Source organism: Pteronotus mesoamericanus, unplaced genomic scaffold, assembly GCF_021234165.1.
Source record: "Pteronotus mesoamericanus isolate MK-2021 breed Mesoamerican mustached bat unplaced genomic scaffold, CSHL_Meso_final scaffold_167, whole genome shotgun sequence".
NCBI lineage: Eukaryota > Metazoa > Chordata > Mammalia > Chiroptera > Mormoopidae > Pteronotus > Pteronotus mesoamericanus.
In genome coordinates, this window is record NW_026555308.1 from 23,928,940 (window position 1) to 23,950,218 (window position 21,279).

At 44.2% G+C, this 21,279-nt stretch overlaps 1 protein-coding gene across 1 annotated transcript; it reads left to right on the forward strand.

The window, feature by feature from the left end:
* The first annotated feature begins 431 nt into the window (after window positions 1-431).
* Window positions 432-19,403, forward strand: LOC129083821 (paired immunoglobulin-like type 2 receptor alpha). Its single transcript, XM_054589809.1, has 7 exons — window positions 432-571; window positions 1,646-2,035; window positions 13,553-13,750; window positions 17,269-17,299; window positions 18,419-18,468; window positions 18,709-18,740; window positions 18,910-19,403. The coding sequence occupies exons 1-7, from the start codon at window positions 517-519 to the stop codon at window positions 19,030-19,032; spliced, it is 879 nt and encodes a 292-aa protein (XP_054445784.1). The 5' UTR covers window positions 432-516; the 3' UTR covers window positions 19,033-19,403.
* The last annotated feature ends 1,876 nt before the right edge of the window (window positions 19,404-21,279 follow it).

Genomic DNA, 21,279 nt, shown 5'->3' on the forward strand with positions numbered 1-21,279 from the left:
GTGCCTTTTCCTCTCTCAGAAGGGCCTGAGCTGGTCCTGCTGCCACCACTGCCCCTGGGATGAGAGAGAGAAACAGAGGCTGAGAGGCACCCAGAGAACCAGAGAACAGGAGAGAGAGAGACAGAGAGATGGAGACTGGCTCCTAGAAGATGAGGAAGTCCCAGCAGAGACAGGCAGTTGAGGAGGGAGGGGAGGCTCCAGGTAGCCAAGGACAGGACCACACCCTCAGCATGGAGATAGGGACTGGGGGACCTATATCTTGGCTCTCTCTCACTGACCCCAAGGAAGGCCCTTTTGCAATATAGGAAAAGAAGAAGCCAGACTGAGAAAGGAAGTGCTTGTCACTCTGGGGCAGGGGTGTTTGGGGGAGGGCTCCCCCCTCCCTCAGCCCTCTGAAGGAGCCTGATCCCGTCCCTCCCAGCTGGCAGACTACACGGAGGCAGCCTCCCCTCTTGGGCCTCCCCTCTGGCCTAGAGGCTCTGCTTGTCTACTCGCCCCCTGGAGAAGAGCAAGGCGATGTGTCTGCCCCTGCTGCTGCCCCTGCTGCTGCTGCCAGCATCTCTGCAGGCTGGTGAGTGGCCAGGACCACGTGGCTCTGCCCAGGGTCACGGGGGCGGGGAGGGGGAGCCCCCGGAGAGTCTGTGGCCAGCCGTCTGGAGAAGGGGTCTGCTGGGGCAGCAACCAGACCTCCCACTCACAACAAACAATGGGCTGGGCTGGTCCCACAGTGCTGGGTCCCCCACACTCCTCACCCTCCTTTCTTCCCCAGGTGTGCAAAGGGGGACACACAGCCAGAGGCCAGCCATACTATCTGTCACACTTGTGCCCATGGGTGAATGTGCCAGGCAGTCTGAGGTAGTGTTGACAGGAGAGACCTGGTTCTTCTTGCTGACGCTTGGAAAGAATTACACAGCAGCAAATCGTCCTTCAGAAAACAGAAGCCCAGAGCTCGGCTAGGCAGGCCTCTCGCGGTTCCCAACACCATCAGCCATGTGGCTGCGGTTTCTGGTTCTTAATCCAAAGCCACGTGGCACCTTCTCATGGCCCACTAGCAAGAGTCCTTTGTCCCTTTCCTCCCTGCATGGTCTTCGTGTTGTTCCCCCACGGCATGGAGCGAACAATCTCCAAGCTCTCGTGCACATGCGCTGTACCTGGGGGAGCCGCCTGCATGGCTGCTACATCTTCGTTTCCTGCTTCCCAAAATCGCATGGTCAAAAGCCTCCAGCATGGCTGCAGGTCTGGGTGCCAACCCTGGCGGGAATCCTACCCCCCAAACCCCATCTCCAACTTTCACAGGCACGGTAACTGGGGGGCTGCTAGCCCAGCTACATCTTGGGTTAAACTCTTGCACACTTTCCTGGCTAGCCTTGTTGATATGCAAGATAACCATCGTTGCGTATGAGGACTGAAGCTATCCTTCCATTGTGACATGCAGAATGACTCTCGATCGCCCATCCCCTGCAGAAGCCCAAGGTGGGGGGGGGAGGTGATGAGAGTATCTTATATTTTTCTTGGACACCCCAATTTCTGGACCCCATTACAAATCCCCTTTCGGGGGGCCTAGCTGCACCCTGTTACAGTAGGGAAGAGGGTTTTTGTCCTTTCGAGTGGCCTCAAAATCTCTCCTTCTTTGTCCCCCTTTCAGGTGGCTCAGCAAAATGCACCTCAGGCGTTCCTTATAAAATGATCCAGCCAATACACCTCTCAGCCCCCGAGGGTGGCTCCATCCACATCCCATTCTCCTTCTGTTACGGCTGGAAGTTTACCAAGGTTCCTAGTGTGAGAATATCCTGGAGACGGGGAGAGTTCCATGGGCAGTTCATCTACAACACAACCCCACCTTTCACCCATGAGGATTACAAGGGCCGCCTCTCCCTGCACTGGACGAAGGGCCAGAGGAATGGCTCCCTCCAGATCTCTAACTTGCGGAGGGAAGACAAGTTGAAGTACTTCTGTCGAGTTCATTTGTCCACACAGACAGAAAACGAGACAGTGTGGCAGTCCATCAAGGGGACCCAACTCACCATCACCAGAGGTGAGTCCCGCTGCCCCAGCCACAGTGTCCTCCTGCCCCAGGACTGGTCCAGGCACCTCTCTTCCTGACCCTTCTCTCAAACTCCTCTCCCTGCCCTTGACTCCTTCCCAGGCCTCTGACAACCCTACCTTTTTACCATAATGTCCCCCAAACTTGGGCTGCCTTCCTTGCCCTTCCCCCTCACTGCCCCCTCCAGATCCAGCCCTCAACCCCCTTTCTTGCTACAGGCTGGGGCTCCAGCCCTGCCCCCTGCCCTCGCCCCATATCCTCCAGGTGAACTTCGCTTCTACAGGGTCCGGTGCCTGTGTGTGGAGCCCCAGCTGGCCCCACATCTGTGTCTGCCCACAGCCGTGAGCTCAGCCTGGCACACACCAGAGATACCCAAAGAGGGCCCGAGGATGCCCCTGCCCCGGCCCCTGGTCACACCCCATCACCTGTTTTTCCAAGCTCCCTGCTTCCTTTTCCCACTCTGCTCCCCAGAACACAGCCCTCAATGCTCCTGCCCCAGTCCCATCTCTTTCCCCTCCTTCCCCATCTCCACCTTTTTTACCCTTTTTTGTGTCTCACAGCAACACCCCACATCCCCACCTCCCCCACACAAACCCTTGTGTCGTCCCCCTTTGCCTCTGCCCCGGTCATTAGAGGGCAGCAATAAGGGCAGCTCCCACTTCCTGTGCACCACATCCCAACTGAATACTTTGGTATGCATCTCCCTAGTTAACCCGCACCCCTCAATAACAGTAGGTACCACTATCATCTTTCTGCTCCAGATGAGCAAACCAAGACTGTTACATGCACAAAGTCACAGTCACAGTACAGATGGAATTTGAACCCAGTTTAACCTCACGGTCTTCTCTCTTAACCAACCATTAGCCACTCAGTCTCACCTACTGACTTGATCATCTTGTAGTTTTGACGTATTTTGAACCTACTATGGGGTGTTTTGCATCAATAGGTCTTCCTGAATTGCTCCCTGGGGCACGGGAACTTGAACCTGAGCGTATGTGTCTCCAGGGCAGTGGGGGAGGGGCTCTCTCCCAGACCCAGCATAAAGGGGTGCAGTGTAAGCAGATTTGCTTTTTATAACCACTTACGCCACCAACTCTAAACTATGTCAGTGGTGAATCACTCCTCCCAGCCTGGATAAACTACTGCTATGTCTTTACCACAGAGCTGGTTTGGGATCAATTATAAAGTGGTTCACAACCTGAACTAAGCAAACCACTTTGGATTTATACTTCTTGCACCTCCGCATGTCTCCTTAAATGGCCATTTTTAAGCAGTTTGATTTCTTTTTAGATCCTTCCTCTTCCTTTCCTAACTTCCTTTTTTCATTTCTCTGAGTCACGTTTAGTTTAAGTTTTTTATCAGTAAATTAATTTTTCAGTTCTCGCAATTAATGTGATATCCATGCTTAAAATAACACAAGAAAGTAATTAAAAGAAATGTTTTTAACCCAAGTACCGTAATGTTAAGATAGCACACTGCCCTGACCGGTGTGGCTCAGTTAGTTGGGTGTTGTATCACAAAGCGAAAGGTTACTGGTTTGATTTCTGATGAGGGCACATGCTTGGGTTTCAGGTTCCATCCCTGGGCACATAGCCAAATCTAAGAACATTATCCTTTATAATTTTTTTTTCTTTCATTTCTAAGCCCAAAATCCCATATCCCACTATGGGTTGAAAATATTTTACTTTCTTCTAACTTTTGTATGGTTACTATTTACAACAAAACTCTTTAATGTAGTGAGAATTTATTTGGAATATGATGTGAGGCAAATAATTAAATTGATCTTTATACCAAGAAGTTACTCAATTGTCCCAATCTTATTTTTTGATTTATTGAAATTTTTTTTCTCTTCTTTGTTGATTCATAGGTCTGGTTTCTAAGTTCTTTTGTAGTATAGTATGCATTTCTGGCCTCTCCATTTGGCTTCACTATTTGTTTTTTGACAGGGTCAAATTTTTTAAATTTATTTTTTAATCATTTTTTTAATTTTTCAATTGCAGTTGACATACATTATTATACTAGTTTCAGGTGTGTACCCAGTGATTAGACATACACAACTTACTAAATGACCATCCAGCTAAATCTCACACCCACCTGACACCATACAGAGTTATTAGAATATAATTGACTATATACCCTATGCTGTATTTTATATCCCCATGACTATTCTGTAATAACCAATTTGTACTTTTTAATTCCTTCAGCTTTTTCCCCCATCCTACCAACCCTTTTCCCACCTGGCAACCATCAAAATGTTCTTTGTATCTGTGAGTCTGTTTCTGTTCTGCTTGTTCATTTATTTTGTTTTATAGATTCAATTTTGATAGATATGTATTTATTTCCATTTTATTGTTCATATTTCGTATCTTCTTCTTAAGGAAAACCCTTCAACATTTCATATAATACTTGTTTGGTGGTGATGACCTCCTTTGGTGAAGTTCTTTATCTGTCCTTTGATTCGAAATGATAGTTTTGCCAAGTAGAGTAATCTTGGTTGCAGGTCCTTGCTTTTTATCACTTTTTTTATTATGAAACAAATATCAATTTAATGCAATCACACTTTACGCTTTTACTAATTTAAAGAGATATCTTCTAAATACTATAGATTTTAAAAACTTTTTGTTGTTGTTGTTCAGGTACAGTTTTTCTGCCTTTTTCCTCATTGCTCTCCCCTGCCCCGTCCCACCCCTCACTTCCACAGTAAATCCCCCCATTGTCTGTGCCCATGAGTCCTCTATTCATGTTCCTTGGCTTGTCCCTTCCCCTTCTTTCCCCCGTTATCTCCCTCCCTCCTCCCCTCTGGTCACTGCCAGTTTGTTCTTTATTTCCCTGTCTCTGGTTCTATTTTTGCTCATTTGTTCATTTTGTTGATTAGGTTCCACTTATGGGTGAGATCATATGGTATTTGTTTCACTGTCTGGCTTATTTCACTCAGCATAATACTCTCCAGTTGCATCCATGCTGTCATAAAAGGTATGAACTCCTTTTTTGTTGCTGCATAGTATTCCATTGTGTCAATGTACCACAATTTTTTGATCCGTTCATTTACTGATGGGCACTTAGGCTGTTTTCCAGCACTTGGCTATTGTAAATAATGCTGCTGTGAACATTGGGGTGCATAGGTTCTTTTGAAGTGGTGATTCAGGATTCTTAGGGTATAATTGCAACAGTGGCATCACTGTATCCAAAGTCAGTTCCATTTTTAGTTTTTTGAGGAAATGCCATACTGTTTTCCACAGTGGCTGCACCAGCCTGCATTCCCACCAACAGTGTACTAGGGATCCCTTTTCTCCAGAACCTCACCAGCATTTGTTGTTTGTTGATTTATTAATGATGGCCATTCTTGAGGAGTGTTAAGTGATATCTCATTGTGGTTTTAATCTGCATCTCTCAAATGGCTAGTGATGACTACCAACTTGCACCACACGCCAAAATAAACTCAAGATGTATAAGACTTAAATAGAAGTCGTGACACCATAAAAGTCCTAGAGAGAACATAGGCAGGAAATTTCAGATATCCCACACAGCAATATTTTCACTGATATACCCCTTAGGACAAGCGATATAGAGGAAAAAATAAACAAATGGGACTACATCAAACTAAAAAGCTTCTGCACAACTAAAGAAAACATCAACAAAATGGAAAGTAAACCAATTGTATGGGGAAACATATTTGCCAATGATACCTTGGACAAAGGTTTGATCTCCAAAATGTATAAAGAACTCACACAATTCTATACCAGGAAGACAAACAATCCAATTTAAAAATGGGTAAAGGACCTGAACAGACACTTCAGAGGATATACAGAAGGCCCATAGAGATAACCTCGGACAAACAGAAGAATCGGCTTTAGCACCACCTGACTGGTAAGGAGTGCAGTGGAGACTTGAGAAGGTGTGCGGGGCGCCCACGGGCAGCAGCACCAAAAGGATATTGAAACAGCCAGTTGGATCTCCCTGAGAAGAGTGGGGTCTAATCTATAAGCAGGTATCCCCAGCCTACAGTACTAGAGCCCCAAAAGTACACAGATAACAGCCAGCTGTGAAAAGTGGCAGAGTTGCTCTCTGTCGGAGATGGGCAGCTGGAGATGCAAAGAGCTGTTTTAAGGGCCAATGCATAAATTTTTATTTGCAGTCACTTACCCTGGGATCTGCCAAAGGAAGGGGCAGAGCGGGCAAAAAACACCTGAGGAGAGACTGGGGACAGCGGTTTTGGGGAGAGAACTGAGGGAGTAGCCTCAGGATCCTGATGCTGAGTCATCCCCCACATGGCAGCAGCCATCTTGCTCAGGCAGACCACTCCCCTCTGAGCAGCCTGAAAGAAAACAATAGCCCCGACCCCAGGAGTAATTCTGTCCGATCCCGTGGTGCCTAAGCCTGACTGCTAAGTGCAGAGTGACTAGAATAACAACTGAAAGAGACGGCCACAAACAGTATATCTCTGGAAGTCTCGAACACATTGCCGAAAGTCAGACGGGGTCAACATGTGACATCACCAGAGGCGGATCCAGAAAGAAAAAACAGCGGTAAACACTAGAGGCTACTGAGATCAAATCCTCTGTGGTCTTCTCCATGATTTGTGATATTTTCTTTACCACACAGCTTTTTAACATTCATTTTAGGTCTATCAAATTTGTGCATATTAAGTCATTAGGTTTTATACTAATAGTTTATTTCTCCCCTTTCTTATAATAGTCTGAAACTCTTTACAGACTTATTAATACTGGTTTATTTGCTGTTGTAGTGGGATTGCAGGGGGGTTATTTTTGCGGATGCGGGTTTATTTCCTGGGCTTTGTGATTGTGTTCTGGCAGGACCTGCCCAAAAACACATAACACATGGTGGGCAGAGTAACCCTCAGTCAACCAGCTGGAGGGAAGGGCCCACCAAAGAATGATGAAACAACAATAAAAACCAATTACTTCCAGAGAGCCAATATAAATGGCATACAAAGCATCCAAAGAGCACCAAGTTCAGGAAATCAAGGAGACAGCACGACTGAATCTCACAGGTCTCCTACCATAGAAGGTCACTCCACAAAGTCAGGAAGTCAAAACAGATCAATTTAAGAAGCAGAAGCAAAAAAGAAGAGTCTCACAAATAATGGGAAGACAAAGAAACAACCCCCAATCAAAAGGAAAGGAGGAATCCCCAGAAAGAGTACTAAGTTAAATAGAGGCAAGTAAACCATCAGATATTGACTTAGGGAAACTACAAGAAACTTACTGTGAACTATATCAGCATGAAAATGGACATAGAAACTATCAATAAGAGGCAAGAGGAAATGAAGAATACAATTTCTGAATTGAAGAACACAGTAGAAGGAATCAAAAGCAGGCTAGATGAAGCAAAAGATAGAATCAGCCAGTTGGAGGACAAGGTAGAAAAAAGCTCCCAAAAAGAGCAAGAAAATGAAAAAAGACTCAAAAATAATGAAGAGGTATTAAGGGAAATATAGGACAACATGAAATATAATAATATCCATATAATAGGTATACCAGAAGGAGAAGAAGAAGAGCTAGGGATAGAAAACCTGTTTTAAAAAGTGATGATGGAAAACTTCCCTAATTGGAGGAGACAAAAAGTCACACAGGTCCCTGAAGCACAGAGGGTCCCATTCAAGAGGAACCCAATGAGGCCCACTCCAAGGCACATCATCATTAAAATGGCAAATATCACAGACAGAGAGAGAATCTTAAAGGCAGCAAGGGAGAAACAAGTAATAACATACAAGGGAGCCCTGCTATGGCTAGCAGCTGACTTCTCAACAGAAACACTACAAGCCAGAAAAGAATGGCAAGAAATATTCCAAGTAATGAAAAGGTCTGCAACCAAGACTGCTCTACCCAGCGAGGCTCTCAATGAAAATGGAAGGGGAAATAAGGAGTTTCCCAGACAAAAGAAGGCTAAAAGAATACACCTCCACCAAAAAAAGTTTAAAGGGACTGCTTTGAAAAGATGAAGAAAAAGAGTGGGAGAAGAACACAAGCACAAAGGGAAAAATGAATAAGGACTTATCAATAATAACTTTAAATTTAAATGGATTAAATGCTCTAATCAGAAAGCCCATAGACACATGAAAAACATGCTTTTCATCAATTTGAATATTTTTGCCAATCCCTTCTGGTCTGCATATTTTTTGTTGAGAAATCAGCTGACAGTCTTATGGGAGTGCCCTTGTAAGTAACTGCTTTTCTCTTGTTGCTTTTAAGATTCTCTCTTTGTCTTTAACCTTTGGCATTTTACTTATGATGTGTCTTGGTGTAGGCTTCTTTGGGTTCATCTTGTTTGGAATTCTCTGATTCCTGGACTTGTATGTCTTTCGCCAAGTTAAGGAAAGTTTCTGTCATTATTTTTTCAGATATGTTTTTAATTTCTTGCTCTCTCTCTTCTCCTTCCACCATCCCTGTGATGCAAATGTTGGTACACTGAAGTTGCCCCAAATGCTCCTTACATTATCCTAATTTTTTTTTTAATTCTTCTTTCTTTGTGATGTCCTGACTGGGTGTTTTTTTTTCCTTACATTCCCAATCTCTGATTTGATTCTTGGCTTCATGTACTGTACTGTTCATTCCCTGTCAATTATTCTTCATTTCAGTTAATGTATCCTTCATTTCTGACTGGTTCTTTTTTATACTGTTGGAGTTATCACTAAGTTCATTGAGCATTCTTATAACCAATATTTTGAATTCTACATCTATAACCAAACAAAACAGAGGTACAGCTGCCTGCCACAATAAAAGCCAAACTTATGAGGCAGATGCCGGTGCAAAAGAAAAGAAGTTTTATTCAGGTGCTGCACAACATGGGAGAATGATGAACTCTCATCTCAAAGACCATCTCCTCTTCCTGCTCAAGCCCACAATTCTGCTAGGGATTAGGGAGGGGAGGGCTTTTTTCTATCCAATAATCTTGCTAGCTGTTGGCATGCTCAGTCCTATCCACTCATATTTCTAGCTTTTCGCATGTTCAGAGTAAGAACCTCCCCCTGTCTCCATCTTAGCCAACAGAGGAGAGCTCCCAGCACTCTAACTGACTCTCTACAATAACACAACCAGATTATTATTCTCCATTTTGTTTAGTTTTTTTTTTCTCTAGTTTTGTTCTTCTCTTTCATTTGGAACACGTGTCTTTGTTTTCTCATTTTGGCAGCCTCCTTGGGTTTGTTTCTATGTATGAGGAAGAGCTGCTATGTCTCTGGGGCTTGGTAGAGTGTCCAAATGTAGTAGGTGTTCTATAGGGTCTGGTGGCACAGCCTCCCCAATCACCTGAACTGGCACTCAGGGTGCACCCCCTGTGTGGGTTGTGTACACACTTTTCTTGTAGTTGAGCCTTGATTGCTGTTGGCACATAAATGAGAGGGATTTACCTCCAGGTCAGTCATCTGCAATGACTGGTTTTGCCCACTGACCACTATGGAGGCTCAGCTGTGCAGGGGCCCACTCCACAGAGCTGGACTTACTTCAGCAGGGCGCTGGTGCTTATTGAATCTACCTCGTGAGTGCATAGCTTGTGGAGGTGGTTAGGTAGGGCTTCAGCCTGGTTTGAAGTTGTCCGCTGGGTGCACTGGCTCTGGGGCCTCCCAGGAGGTACAGGCCAAGGCCAGCCATTGCTTGTGTCTTGCCGGTGGCCACCCAGCATGAGCTACAAAGCAATCTGCAAATGGCTGCTACTTGTGCTAGGCCTCGATATTTTCAGGCAAGGCCAAGCTACAAACCAAGGCTGGCTGATACTAGTGCTGTACCAAGGGCAGCTGCTGCTAGTACAAGAGGTATGGGGCACACTGAGACCAGATACTGCTTGTTTGAGAAATTTTAGGGGAATTTGAAACATGAGACAAGACAGGACATTCATATGGAAAGGCCACTTGAAACAGCTTGGGTGAGTCCCAAAATTGGGTGGGGTGGTGCATCAGGGAATCATCAGGAATCTCAGATATGATGGAATCTCAGATAAGGCACCCACCGGCTGGGTCCATGTGGTGAGGTCTCATAAAAGGAACATTGGTCTCTGTCAGCACTTCTGCCTTGTGAGAAAGTAGCCTCCCAGCTCTTGTCCTGATTCCAGACAATTCAATTCCTCCCCATATGTCTTTGTTGCCTTTCAAGCTACTGCCCCAGTGATGGAGCTCCGAGGGAGTGAGTCCAAGTAATTTCGTGTGCAGTCCCTGTCAGGGGAATTGCCTGGGACTCAAGAAGTCCTCTGTCTCCCTCAGCCTCAATCATTACTGGTTTTCCCATCTAAAGTGAAGAGGACTTCTCTTTCTGGCACTGGAACCCTGGCCGGAGGACCTGGCATGGGACTTGGATCCCTCACTCCTCAGGAGGGACCTCCATAGCTGAGATATACCTCCCAATTTTTATCTGCCACACACAAGTGTGGGACCAGCCCATTCCAAGCCTCTGCCCCGCATGCCAGCCTCAATGTGGCTGCTTCTTTAATTTCCTGCCTGTAAGACTTCCATTCAGCCAGATTTCTGGTAGTTCTGAATAATGGTTGTTCTGTAGTTAAGTTGTAGTTATGATGTGGTTGTGGGAAGAGGGAAGTACCATGTTTATCTATGCCACCATCTTGACTAGCAGTCAGGGTCAAATATTTTTAATGTTAATCACAAGTCCTTCTTAGAATGCTAACTTGGGGGTTTTTTTCAGTTTTACTGAGAATTAATTAACATGTATCACTCTATAAGTTTAAAGTATACAGCATGATGATTTGATTTGCATTTATTGTGAAAGGATTGCCTGTCAAAATACCAAGAGTGTATTTCACAGAACTAGAACTAATAATCAAAAAATTAATATGGAAACCCAAAAGATCCCCAAATAGGAATAGCAATCTTGAGAAAGAAGAAAAAAGTTGTTCGTATCATGCTACCTGATATCATGATAATCAAAATAGCATGATACTAGTATAAAAACAGACATATCAGTGGAACAGCATAGAGACCCCAGAAGTAAACCCACAGCTATATGGTCAACTAATATATGACAAAAGGGGCAAGAAAATACAATGGAGTAAAGACAGTCTATTCAATAAATGGTGTTGGGAAACGGGACAGATAGATGTAAGAATAAACTCAATGGATTAAAAGATTTTCACCACTGGGTGAAAAAGGTGATGGGATTAAGAAGTGCAAATTGGAAGTCACAAAATAGTCACAGGGATATAAAGTATAGCACAGGAAATATAGTTAATAATATTCTAATAACTGTATGGTGCTACTTTATAAAGTATATGACTGTCTAACCACTATGCTGCACACCTGGAACTAATATAAAATAATATTGAGTGTAAATACCTGCATGGTATCTATCCCACTGTAGCACTGTATCATAATTTACTTAATCAGTTTTCTATTTAAAGACACTTAGGTTGTCACCACATCACAACAATGCTGCAAAGAACACCCTTAAACAGAGGCCTTTCAATACTTGCGCCAGCACTTCCATAGGACAAATTCCTAGTACTGAAATCACTGGGTCTAAGGGCATTTGTGGGTATTTTACACTTTGATACATATTCCTAAATGCATCGCCAAAGCTGTGTCAACTTACACTCCCATTGTGTCAATACTGGGTATTTTCCTCTACTCAGGCCAGTTTAAAAAAAACAGCCTTTTGTTTTAATATTCACTTTTTTAAAAATTATGGGTGGATATTAACATAAGGGTTATTTTATGTAATAATTAGAATTGCAGTTTTCCATATTTTTCTATGTTCTGGAAACTTCTGTCTAGGAATTATCTGTTCCTTAAATTTTTACAAGAATGAGTGGTTTTACCCATAAAACCAACAAGCTTACAATCTTTGTGAAAAGTAGTTCCTTAATAGTGTTCTCACTTCTTTGTCTACCCATCAGTTAAACTTTACTACTTATTAAACCCATTAAAAAAAATTGTTTCAGAAAATCATCCATTTCACAGAGGTTTTTATTTTTAATTTATCAACCTATAAGTGAGGATACACTCATTAACAACTTAAACTCTTTTGTTGCTGGGTTTGTAAGAGGCTTGTCTGTTTTCTTGTTTTTTCCCTAAACCACTTCCTGGATTTATTATACCTTTTGCTGTTCTGTTTCCTCATAAATTTATTCCCTCATAGGTTTTCATTACTTTTAAACTATGAGTTTCCTTAGGGCTGCCTCTTCTCTGTTTTTGGTTATTTTTTTCTTTAAAAGTTTCATTCATTTAAAAATTTCTTCCCATTCTAAAGAGTGAAAGCATTCAATACTATAAATTTAGTTTAGAGTGCAGCTTTAGTCATATTCCAGAAGATTTTTAAAAAATATGTATTGTGCTGCCTTTTTTTTAAATTATGCTTTCCTTTTTATTGAATTTATTGGGGTGATACTGGTTCACAAAATTATACAGGTTTCAGGTGCTCCGGTTTTTATTTTCTAAGCATCTTATTATATACAGGGTCTGGCAGAAGTAGGGCTTGCTGGAGTGTGGTTGGTAGGGTATGTGAATGTCTTGCACGAGATGGACAGCAATTTGAACATTTCACCATTTCAGGCCATGCGGTGTGCTTGGGTGTGATGTTATGCTACAGAAGTACATGCTTGTGATTTTTGTAATAAAAAAGGGGCATTATTTGTGCCGGACCCTGTATATTTCTTTGACTAAGAATTTAAAAGAGCCTATCTTAGTTGAGAGGTGGTATTTATACTTTTATTATAAATTTCTAACAAGAGTGGACAGAGAATTTGGTCTCTGGTAATCTAAAGATTTTATTAGAATTAGAATTTTTTCTGTGGTTTAGTATTATGTTATTTTTCAATGGTGTATTAAACATCTAAAAAGTACAATCTGTTTGGTAGGAACTAAAGTTCAACATATATCAAAGTAACTTTAAAAACATCTTTATGCTAAGTGCTTCAAATATATACTAAGTGCTTTACAGATGTTTTCTCACTTATTAAAACAATCCTGTAAAATGACAAATACTATTTGATTCCACTTATATGAGGTATCTAGAGTACCAAATTCATAGAGACAGAAGGCAGAACGGTGGGTTCCCAGGGCTTGCGTGAGGATAATGGGGAATTGTTTAATGGGGACAGACTTTCAGTGTGGGAAGATCAGAAAGCTCTAGAAATGCATGGCGGTGATGGTGGCACAACAGCGTGGATGTACTTAATGTCACTGAACTGTACACTTAAATATGGTTAAAATGGCAAATTTTATGTTTTTTTGGCAAAAAAGGCTTTTGACACAATAATTTTTTTTTTAATCCTGTGATCTAGTTATTCCTATTTGTAGGTGACGAGATGAGGCTCTGAGGTCTCAGCACTGGTGGGTGGTAGAGTCAGGGTTTAAACCGAGTGACGAGTGACGTATATTCTAAGTCTTCAGCATTTCATCGTGTTAATCCCCTCCCGCTGTGAGAGCTTCAGAGGGTTGCTCCCCACACCCAATATTCCCCAAACCAGGGAACGGGATGTGGCAGTTTCACCCAGATAACGCCAGTCCTTCACGCGAGAGTTTGCTTATTTCTCATGTCTTCTCAGCCACCGAGAAACCCACGGAGGGCGCCACCAGCACCATCGCCACCACCACAAACGGCGTCAGTGTCTCGGGGGAAGAGAGGGCCTCAGGGACTTGGCCCCTTACTCCGGGAGCTATAGTTGGGGTGGCACTGGCCAGTGCTGTGCTCATAATTGCAAGTTTGGGTCTGATGGTCTACCTCGGGTGGAAGAGAAGCAAAGGTAAGTTGTAAAAGATCCCACTCTCTCCGCGAGCTTCCCAACCAGGTGTTTCCCTGAATCCACCTGCATCGAATGACCACAGGTGCCTGTTAAAAATACAAATCCTCGTTGGGGTGAGGTTGGACTTGGGAATATGCATCGTTAACAGTCTACTCAAGTGGTGTCTGTGAGTGACCAAGTTTGAAACCACCATTCCAAACCAATTTCTCGCCACAAGTCTGATCGTTTTTCAGTTCTTATTTATTTCTTGACTATCATTTCTCATCAGTCCTCACCTTTTAGTTCATGGAGAGGAGAGAATAGAGGGACAGGAAGTTGGCTTAGCTCAGCAAGCATTAGTGGGGTGCCCCTTTCCCAGGCCTGGCTTGTGACTGGAGATATAAATAGATAAAGCAGAAGCCCTGCTTTCACACAACTCTGAGGGGGCAGGAGGTGCCTCAAGGGTTGATTGCCTCACTCAGAAAGAGCTATGGTAGTTTGAGAGGAAGGAGAAGAATCAGGGAGGACTTCCCAGAGGAAGTGACAGTGGCAAAAATTCTCAAAGAGTAAAAAAATGAATTAGCCAGGGAAGTGGTGAGGGGGTTGTAGAAACTTCTGTTCCTCCAAGCAAAGGAAACCATTCTGGGAACTGTAAGTAGCTCAGTGCCATGAAGGAGGTAGAAGATGGGAGAAGAGGACATGAAGCAGCCAAGTGACAACCTCATTTCGCCTTGTAGAGACATAGATCTACAGAGAGAGCTAGATTCTGGAAAAGGTCAAAAGGGAATCAGTAGGACTTAGTGACTGGATTGATGTAGGGATGAGGGAGCAGGAAGAAATCTCATGTTTACAACTTGGGCGAACAAGGCCGTAATGAAACTACCAAGTGAATTAGGGAGCATAGGAGGTCAAAGGCCGTGTTTGTGGGAGAAAGATGATTCCTCCGGTTTGGATGTGTTATGTTTGAGATACCTGTGTGGCATCTGAGTGGAGATGTCCGTCAGATTTGGATATATGCGTTAACAGCTCAATGAGAGCATAGGGTTAAAGGCATTAATTATTTATACCCCGACAGCATCAAACTTGATTTGAAATTACTTTAAAAATTTTGCAACAAGATTTTCCCTATTAGATATTAAAGCACAAAGGTGAAGAACATAAAACCTCACTGCCTACAATCAGATCCTGGCTGGGTCAACTCTGGCGGTACTATTACTCTGTGCCTTAACTTACTCACCAGTAAAATAGGGATAATAATAGTAATTACCCTGGGGGTTGCCATGACAATTAAACAATGCATTTAGAATAGACCCTGGCACAAAGTAAGCACTAGATGAGCATTAACACATAATTATTAAGCTACAATAATTAAAGTGATGCAATACTAACATATAATAGATAAACAGATAACAGATAAAGTAATTGGAAGAAAAGAAAAACCTCTCATCTAGGCAGGATAAAATAGACCCAAATTTAGTCAATTAAAAGGTAAAATTTCTAATTAATAAGGAAAGAGGAGTAATTCAATACATAGTGCTGGAACCATTGTATGGAGAGGACCTCCCAAAGTATGACATAAAACCGTAAAGCAATGAATAAAAATATCGATGAATTCAACTTCATAAAAATTGAGATTTTTAAAAATTCTACAAAGAAAACACCTTCTGGTGGCTTCTTAGGGAAGTAAGTATAAGGACCAAAAATGAAGAGAAAATGTGATGTAGTCACCAAAGAAACAAAAGATTGTAGTCAAGGATTTAACTCAGATGAGAAGCCATAGATCTGTGGAAGTATCATTGCACATGATTGTGTTTTTCCCCAGCAGTATTTAACCATGCAGTTTAGATACCTTTAGGACTTAGTGGTTAGGACTTGTGTTCACCTGTTAGCATGAGAGACCACTAGTAACAGTGATTTACGTGAGACAGGGTTTTTTTTTCCCCTCACATAAAAGGATCTGGAGGCAGATAGCAGAAGCCACTCTCCTTAGGTACTTAGGTTCCTACCTTTCCACTCACTCTCCTGAAGGTTGCCTCATGGTCCAAGGTAGTTTCTAAGATCCCAGCCATTATTTCTGAGTCCAAGAAGAAAACAGGAGGAAGGAGGAAAGGACAAAAATGCCCCAATTATCTGTCCTCCACAGAGTAAGGATGAGGGTCAGAGATGAAGAGAAAGTGAACTATAGTCCAGGAGCCTTCCTAAAAGTCCTACCCACACTTCCCCCCTATATCTTCATGGATAAGAATTTAGTCATATGTCCCACATCTATCTGTAGGGGAGCACACTGCTGCTCCAAATAAAACCAAGGTTCTGTAACTGAGAAAGAAGAGGTGAATGGATAATGGATAAGCAAATAGTCCTCCATGCCAGAGATGCCTGCAGGATTGAAGATTTACCAGCTCGGTGTGGCAGGACAAGGGAACTCAGGAGGTCAAGGAGCTGGGGAAAGGGCCCAAATGGAGAGTGGAGGACTCGCAGACATTCCAGGTAGCCTGAAGGAAAGTGGATTATCGGGGGACAAGAGCTCAGGGAGGTCAAAGCATGAGTATGGGGGAGGTGAAAAAAGAGAACTGGGAGGAAAGGAAGTTGTAGTATAAATATGATACTTGCATGGCCCTGGCTGGTGTAGCTCAGTGGGTTAAGTGCAGCCTGTGCCCCGCAGGTCATGGGTTCGAATCCCAATCAGGCACATGCCTGGGTTGTGGGCCAGGTGCCTGGTTGCGGGTGTGTGAGAGGCAGTCAATTGATGTGTCTCTCACACATCAATGTTTCCCTCTCTCTCTTCCCTTCTCCCTTCTCCTGTCTCTAAAAATAAATAAAAATCTTTTAAAAAAATGATACTAGCATGTAAGTTTAGAGTTCTCACTCCCAGTAATTAAAAAAATAAAGTCCAGGGTATGGCTGAGTGGAATGGAGTTCACTGGAGTTGGGGGGATGGATGAGCCCGCTGTGTTGGAGGATTGTCCCAGCAGCTGGTGAGACCTCCCAGGAGGGCAGTTGGTGGTGGAGAGGATGTGTGTGAACCTGGGGCCATGAGCTAGGGAAATGCTGTAGAGAGGCTTGAGAAGGACCTGGAGGTTCATGAGGTGGGAGAGAGAAACAGCCACCGCTCAGAAGGAAAGACAAGAAGCTGGTGGGCCAGGGCAGGAGGGAGCCATGCTGCCTGTGACAGGAGAGGGGAGGGAGGGGGAGGGTGGCCAGGGCTCAGCAGTGGAGGGAGCAGGTTTGGGGATTGCAGGGAGTTCAAGGAAAGGGGAAGGAAACAGACGGAAAGGTAGGACAGGGTGAAGGGGGCACAGGGTGCAGACAGCTCTCCTGATTTGGTGTTGAGGACAGAAGCAGGACAGGTGTGGGAGGCTTCAGCGTGCCAGCTGGGTGCTGGCTCTGAGTCCCAGGCCCTTCCCACATGGGTTTCAGCAGAGCTGCTTTGCTGCCCTGGTTTCTCCAAGGATGGTCTCGGAGTAGGACAAAGCAGAAAAGGCAGGAGGGGAGATGCTGTTCATGGACGGGACACTGACACGCTGTTGGTCCCTCTACAGGTCTGCAGACTAAAGCCAGAGCCCCAGACAGGTGAGTGCTTGTCCTGTAAGTGGGGGGCACTGATTTGGGAAACAAGAAGTGTCTTTGTGAGAACAGCGAGAGAGACCCTTTCACAGCTGCTCTCATCCTTGACTTTCCTATCAACATCCTCATACATCCCTAACAGGCTAGGCTCGTTGCTTCCTGAGGCTCTGGCTCCTAAGAACAAACCAAAAATAAAAAATAAAATAAAATAAAATAAAATAAAATAAGTCAAGAACAGTAGACCTAGAGGTTCCGGCAGTTTTTCTAATTCTTTCTCAGAATACCTCCCTTTTCTCTTCCTCTGGTATCTCCTTTTCTCCTCCTTTCATGGCCAATTCTGAGCTTTTCCTTCTTTTCATCCTGTTTTCTTTTCACCTAGAACATCATCTTTCCCAAATGCATTTTCCTGTTCCACACTTTTTCCACTTTCGTGTTCATCGTCCAGTCTCCCTTTTCCCGGCTGAGGTGCCCGAAGGGGCCGCAGGAATCGTCGCCTCCATCTGCCTTTCTCAGAGCACCGCCCTGCAGAGCTCCCAGCCTGGCCTCCTCCCTGTGCCTGGGCTCCCTCCTGTCCTGTCCTCCTCACCCTCCCAGCAGTTTCCTTTTCTCCATCCTTCTTCCCATTTCCACACTTTCCTTTCCCTAAGTCCCTCTCCCTCCTTTCTCTGTCTCCCTGACTTTCTGCCAGCTGCCTTGCTCGGCTTCCCTCCCAGGATGGTGTCTCCTCCTGGGGACCGAGGCCTGAGCACCCACCCAGAGGCTCTGAGATGAGCTTCATGGTTTTCCTTCTCCAGTCTTAACCGAGGTAGTGCCAGCCGAGGAGACGGGAACTCCCCCTTCCGATTTCCCCTCCTGTGTCCCCTTCCTACAAAAGTGGCTTCCCCAGAACAATCCCCCTTCTGTTGGCGCTCAGGGGCCGCTCGCTCCTGGGCTACAGCACAAATCGCCTTTCATTGCTCTTCCGGGCAGCCAGCCGCCTGCTGAGAGCCTCAAACCATTGCCTGCACCTTCCAAGTCGGTCCAAGCAGGTCGCAGAGCCCCCCACAGGAAAACCGGCCAGATGCAGGCGTTAACTCTTCTCTGCTCACCCTCTGACACGTTTCCCACCCTTTCCTTCCCACACAGGGGATCCTCCCATAACACTGAGGAGAAGTATGAGAACGTTGGGAGGAAAGGTCAGTTCTACCACCGTCACTGCCCACTCTCCACCTCGGCCCTTTCTTCTTCCCCACACACTCCACCACCACCCCCAACACGTGCCCCTTGGCATTTTCCACTCCCCTCCTGCCTCACGCACCCCTCCCACGTGACCCTGGTCCTCAACCAGCTGATGATCTCACTGCCAAGCCCTCCGCCCGTTTCTCTATCTTGGCTACCATGCCACCTGACCCTGGCCCATCTTGATTTTTTCCTAGAACAACATGAAGACCCCAAGCTGGGCCCAAAGGTAAGCAGCTCAGGCTAGAGGCTGAAAGAATTACGGGAAGCTTGGAGAAGGCGGCTAGAAAGAGCAGAGGGACTGTGGTGTCGGCAGGGCTCTTGGGTGAGGGGTCACCGCTCTACGGCAGGGTCAGCTCCCCTCCACTTCTAGCCCCTTCTCTTTCTGTTCTCACCAGGTTGATGGCATCCTCTATGCCTCCCTCGTCCTCTCTGGCTCGACCTCACCGTCAGCACCTCCCCGCCGCCTTCCCCACAACAGCCCCCAGGAAGAGACCGTGTACTCTACCCTAAAGGCCTAAGGAGTGGGACTGAATGACGGCCTCCTTAGAGTAAGCCGCTCAGAGGGGTCAGCACTTCCCATAATACTTCCCATAATGATCCCCGCCAGACACAGATGACTCAGAGGTCAACAGGGGTCAAAGGCCACCAAGGACCTGAGAGAAACAGCCACCGGCTCCAGTTCCTTGTCCACAAAAAGAAAAGTACCAGGCCACAAATATTTTTAAAAAATGAATGCATCTAAGGAGAAAACTGATGTCACCTTCAACTTCTGTCCTTCTTGCTAAAAATGAACTATAATAAACAGCACATACCCCAGGTCCTCCTCTAGTGCTTCTGTTCAGTGACCACAGGTCTCCAAACACTGGTAGAGAGCCTGGAATCCAAGTTCTGTTTCCCAGTCTAACTATTCTACTTCCCTTATAATTTTATATTATGCAGGCCTCCACCAGAAACAGTTTTGTTAGTGACATGGAAAAGGAGGGAGAGAAGCCCAAAGGAAGCATCTAGTTAGAGGTGACCAAACCAAGTAAACCAGTAATCTGTTTAATTAATACATAAACTGGTTTAGTTTAGCCAATTAACCTTGTAGCCAATGACCAATGCCATCATTTACCAGCTCTATGAAACCTCTGAGAGGTTCTCCCTCCTGCTCCTGGGGAAAGTGGGTGGGAAAACAAAAGAGCACAGAGTGACTCCTCAAAGAAGGCCATGGTTGACTGAGTCATCTTTATGCTGTGGCTCCACCCTCTGCGCCAACTCTCTCCCAAGATCTTCCACGAGTTGCTCCAGTTCAGGTCATTTGAGGCTTCATCAGCAGAGGGTACACTGCCAGCTTCCTGAGGCAGTGGCTCCTAGGGTCCAGGTCCTTCTGTCCCCACCATGAGATAGACACCAAAAAAGGTCTGGCACCATTCTAACCTCTTTTTCCTCAGACCTTGTGGCAGATGACATAGAGATTGTCCACATAGAAAATTTGAAAGAATTGACAAACAAACAAACAAACAAAAAAACCCTCATGAAACTATTGAATGATTATAGCAAGGTTTCAGGATATAAGATTAATATACAAAAGTCAATTGATTTCTTACATGCCAACAATGAACAAAATAGAATTTGAAATTTAAAACATGACACCATTTACATTAGCACCTCCAAAATGAAATACTTAGGTATAAATCTAACAAAATACATAGAAGATCTATATGTGAAAAACTGTAAAACTCTGATGAACAAAATCAAAGAACTAAATAAATGGAGCAAAATTTCAGGCTTGTGGGTAGTAACACTCCATATTGTCAAGATGTCAGTTTTTCCCTACTTTAGCTATAGATTTAATGCAGCCCTAATAGAAATCCCAGCAAGTTATTTTATGGACATTTACAAACTTATCCTAAAGTTTATATGGATAGGCAAATGACCCATAGTAGCCAGTACAATTTTGAAGGAGAAGAACAGAGTTGGAGGACTGACCTCAGTCTACTTCAAGGCTTACTATGTAAAGCTCCAGTAATCAAAGCAGTGTTGTATTGGTGAAGGAACAGACAAATAGATCAATGGAACAAAATGCAGAGCCCAGAAATAGATCACTATAAATATAGTTAACTGAGCATTGACAAAGGAGCAAATGAAATACTATGGAGTAAAGATAGTCTCTTTAACTAATGGTGCTAGAACAATGGGACAGTCACATGTAAAAAAAGAAAGAAGAAGAATCTAGACACAGACCTTACTCACTCCACAAAAAAAAAATTAATTCAAAATGGATCATAGACCTAAATGGAAACCACAAGACTACAAAACCCCAAAAAGATAACAGGAGAAAATCTAGATGAACTTGGGTATGGTGATGCTTTCTTATCTTTTTATTTTTTAAAAGATTTTCTTTATTTTTAGAGAGAGGGGAAAGGAGGGAGAAAGAGAGGGAGAGAAACATCAATGTGAGAGAAAAACATCGATTGGTTGCCTCTTTCTTATATGCGCCCTGACTAGGGACGAGGCCCACAACTCAGGCATGTGCCCTGACCAGGAGTTGAACCAGTGACCTTTTATTTTATGGTATGACACCCAACTAGCTGAACCACACTGGTCAGAGCCGACAATGCCTTTTTAGATACAATACCAAAGGCATGCTCAATGAAAAATATAATTGATAAGCTAGACTTCATTAAAATTAAAAACTGCTCTACAAAATAAAATGTCAAGAGAATTAGAAGACAAGTGACAGACTAGAAAGTATTTGTAAAAGACACATCTAATTAAGCAAC

What these genes read in the sequence shown, in the direction of transcription:
- LOC129083821 (XM_054589809.1), top strand. Translation starts at nt 517, where the DNA reads ATGTGTCTGCCCCTGCTGCTGCCCCTGCTGCTGCTGCCAGCATCTCTG. An exon ending in CGGGTGGAAGAGAAGCAAAG is followed by an intron (nt 13,751 to 17,268) that starts GTAAGTTGTAAA and finishes GTCCCTCTACAG; the next exon opens with GTCTGCAGACTAAAGCCAGA. An exon ending in ACCCCAAGCTGGGCCCAAAG is followed by an intron (nt 18,741 to 18,909) that starts GTAAGCAGCTCA and finishes TGTTCTCACCAG; the next exon opens with GTTGATGGCATCCTCTATGC.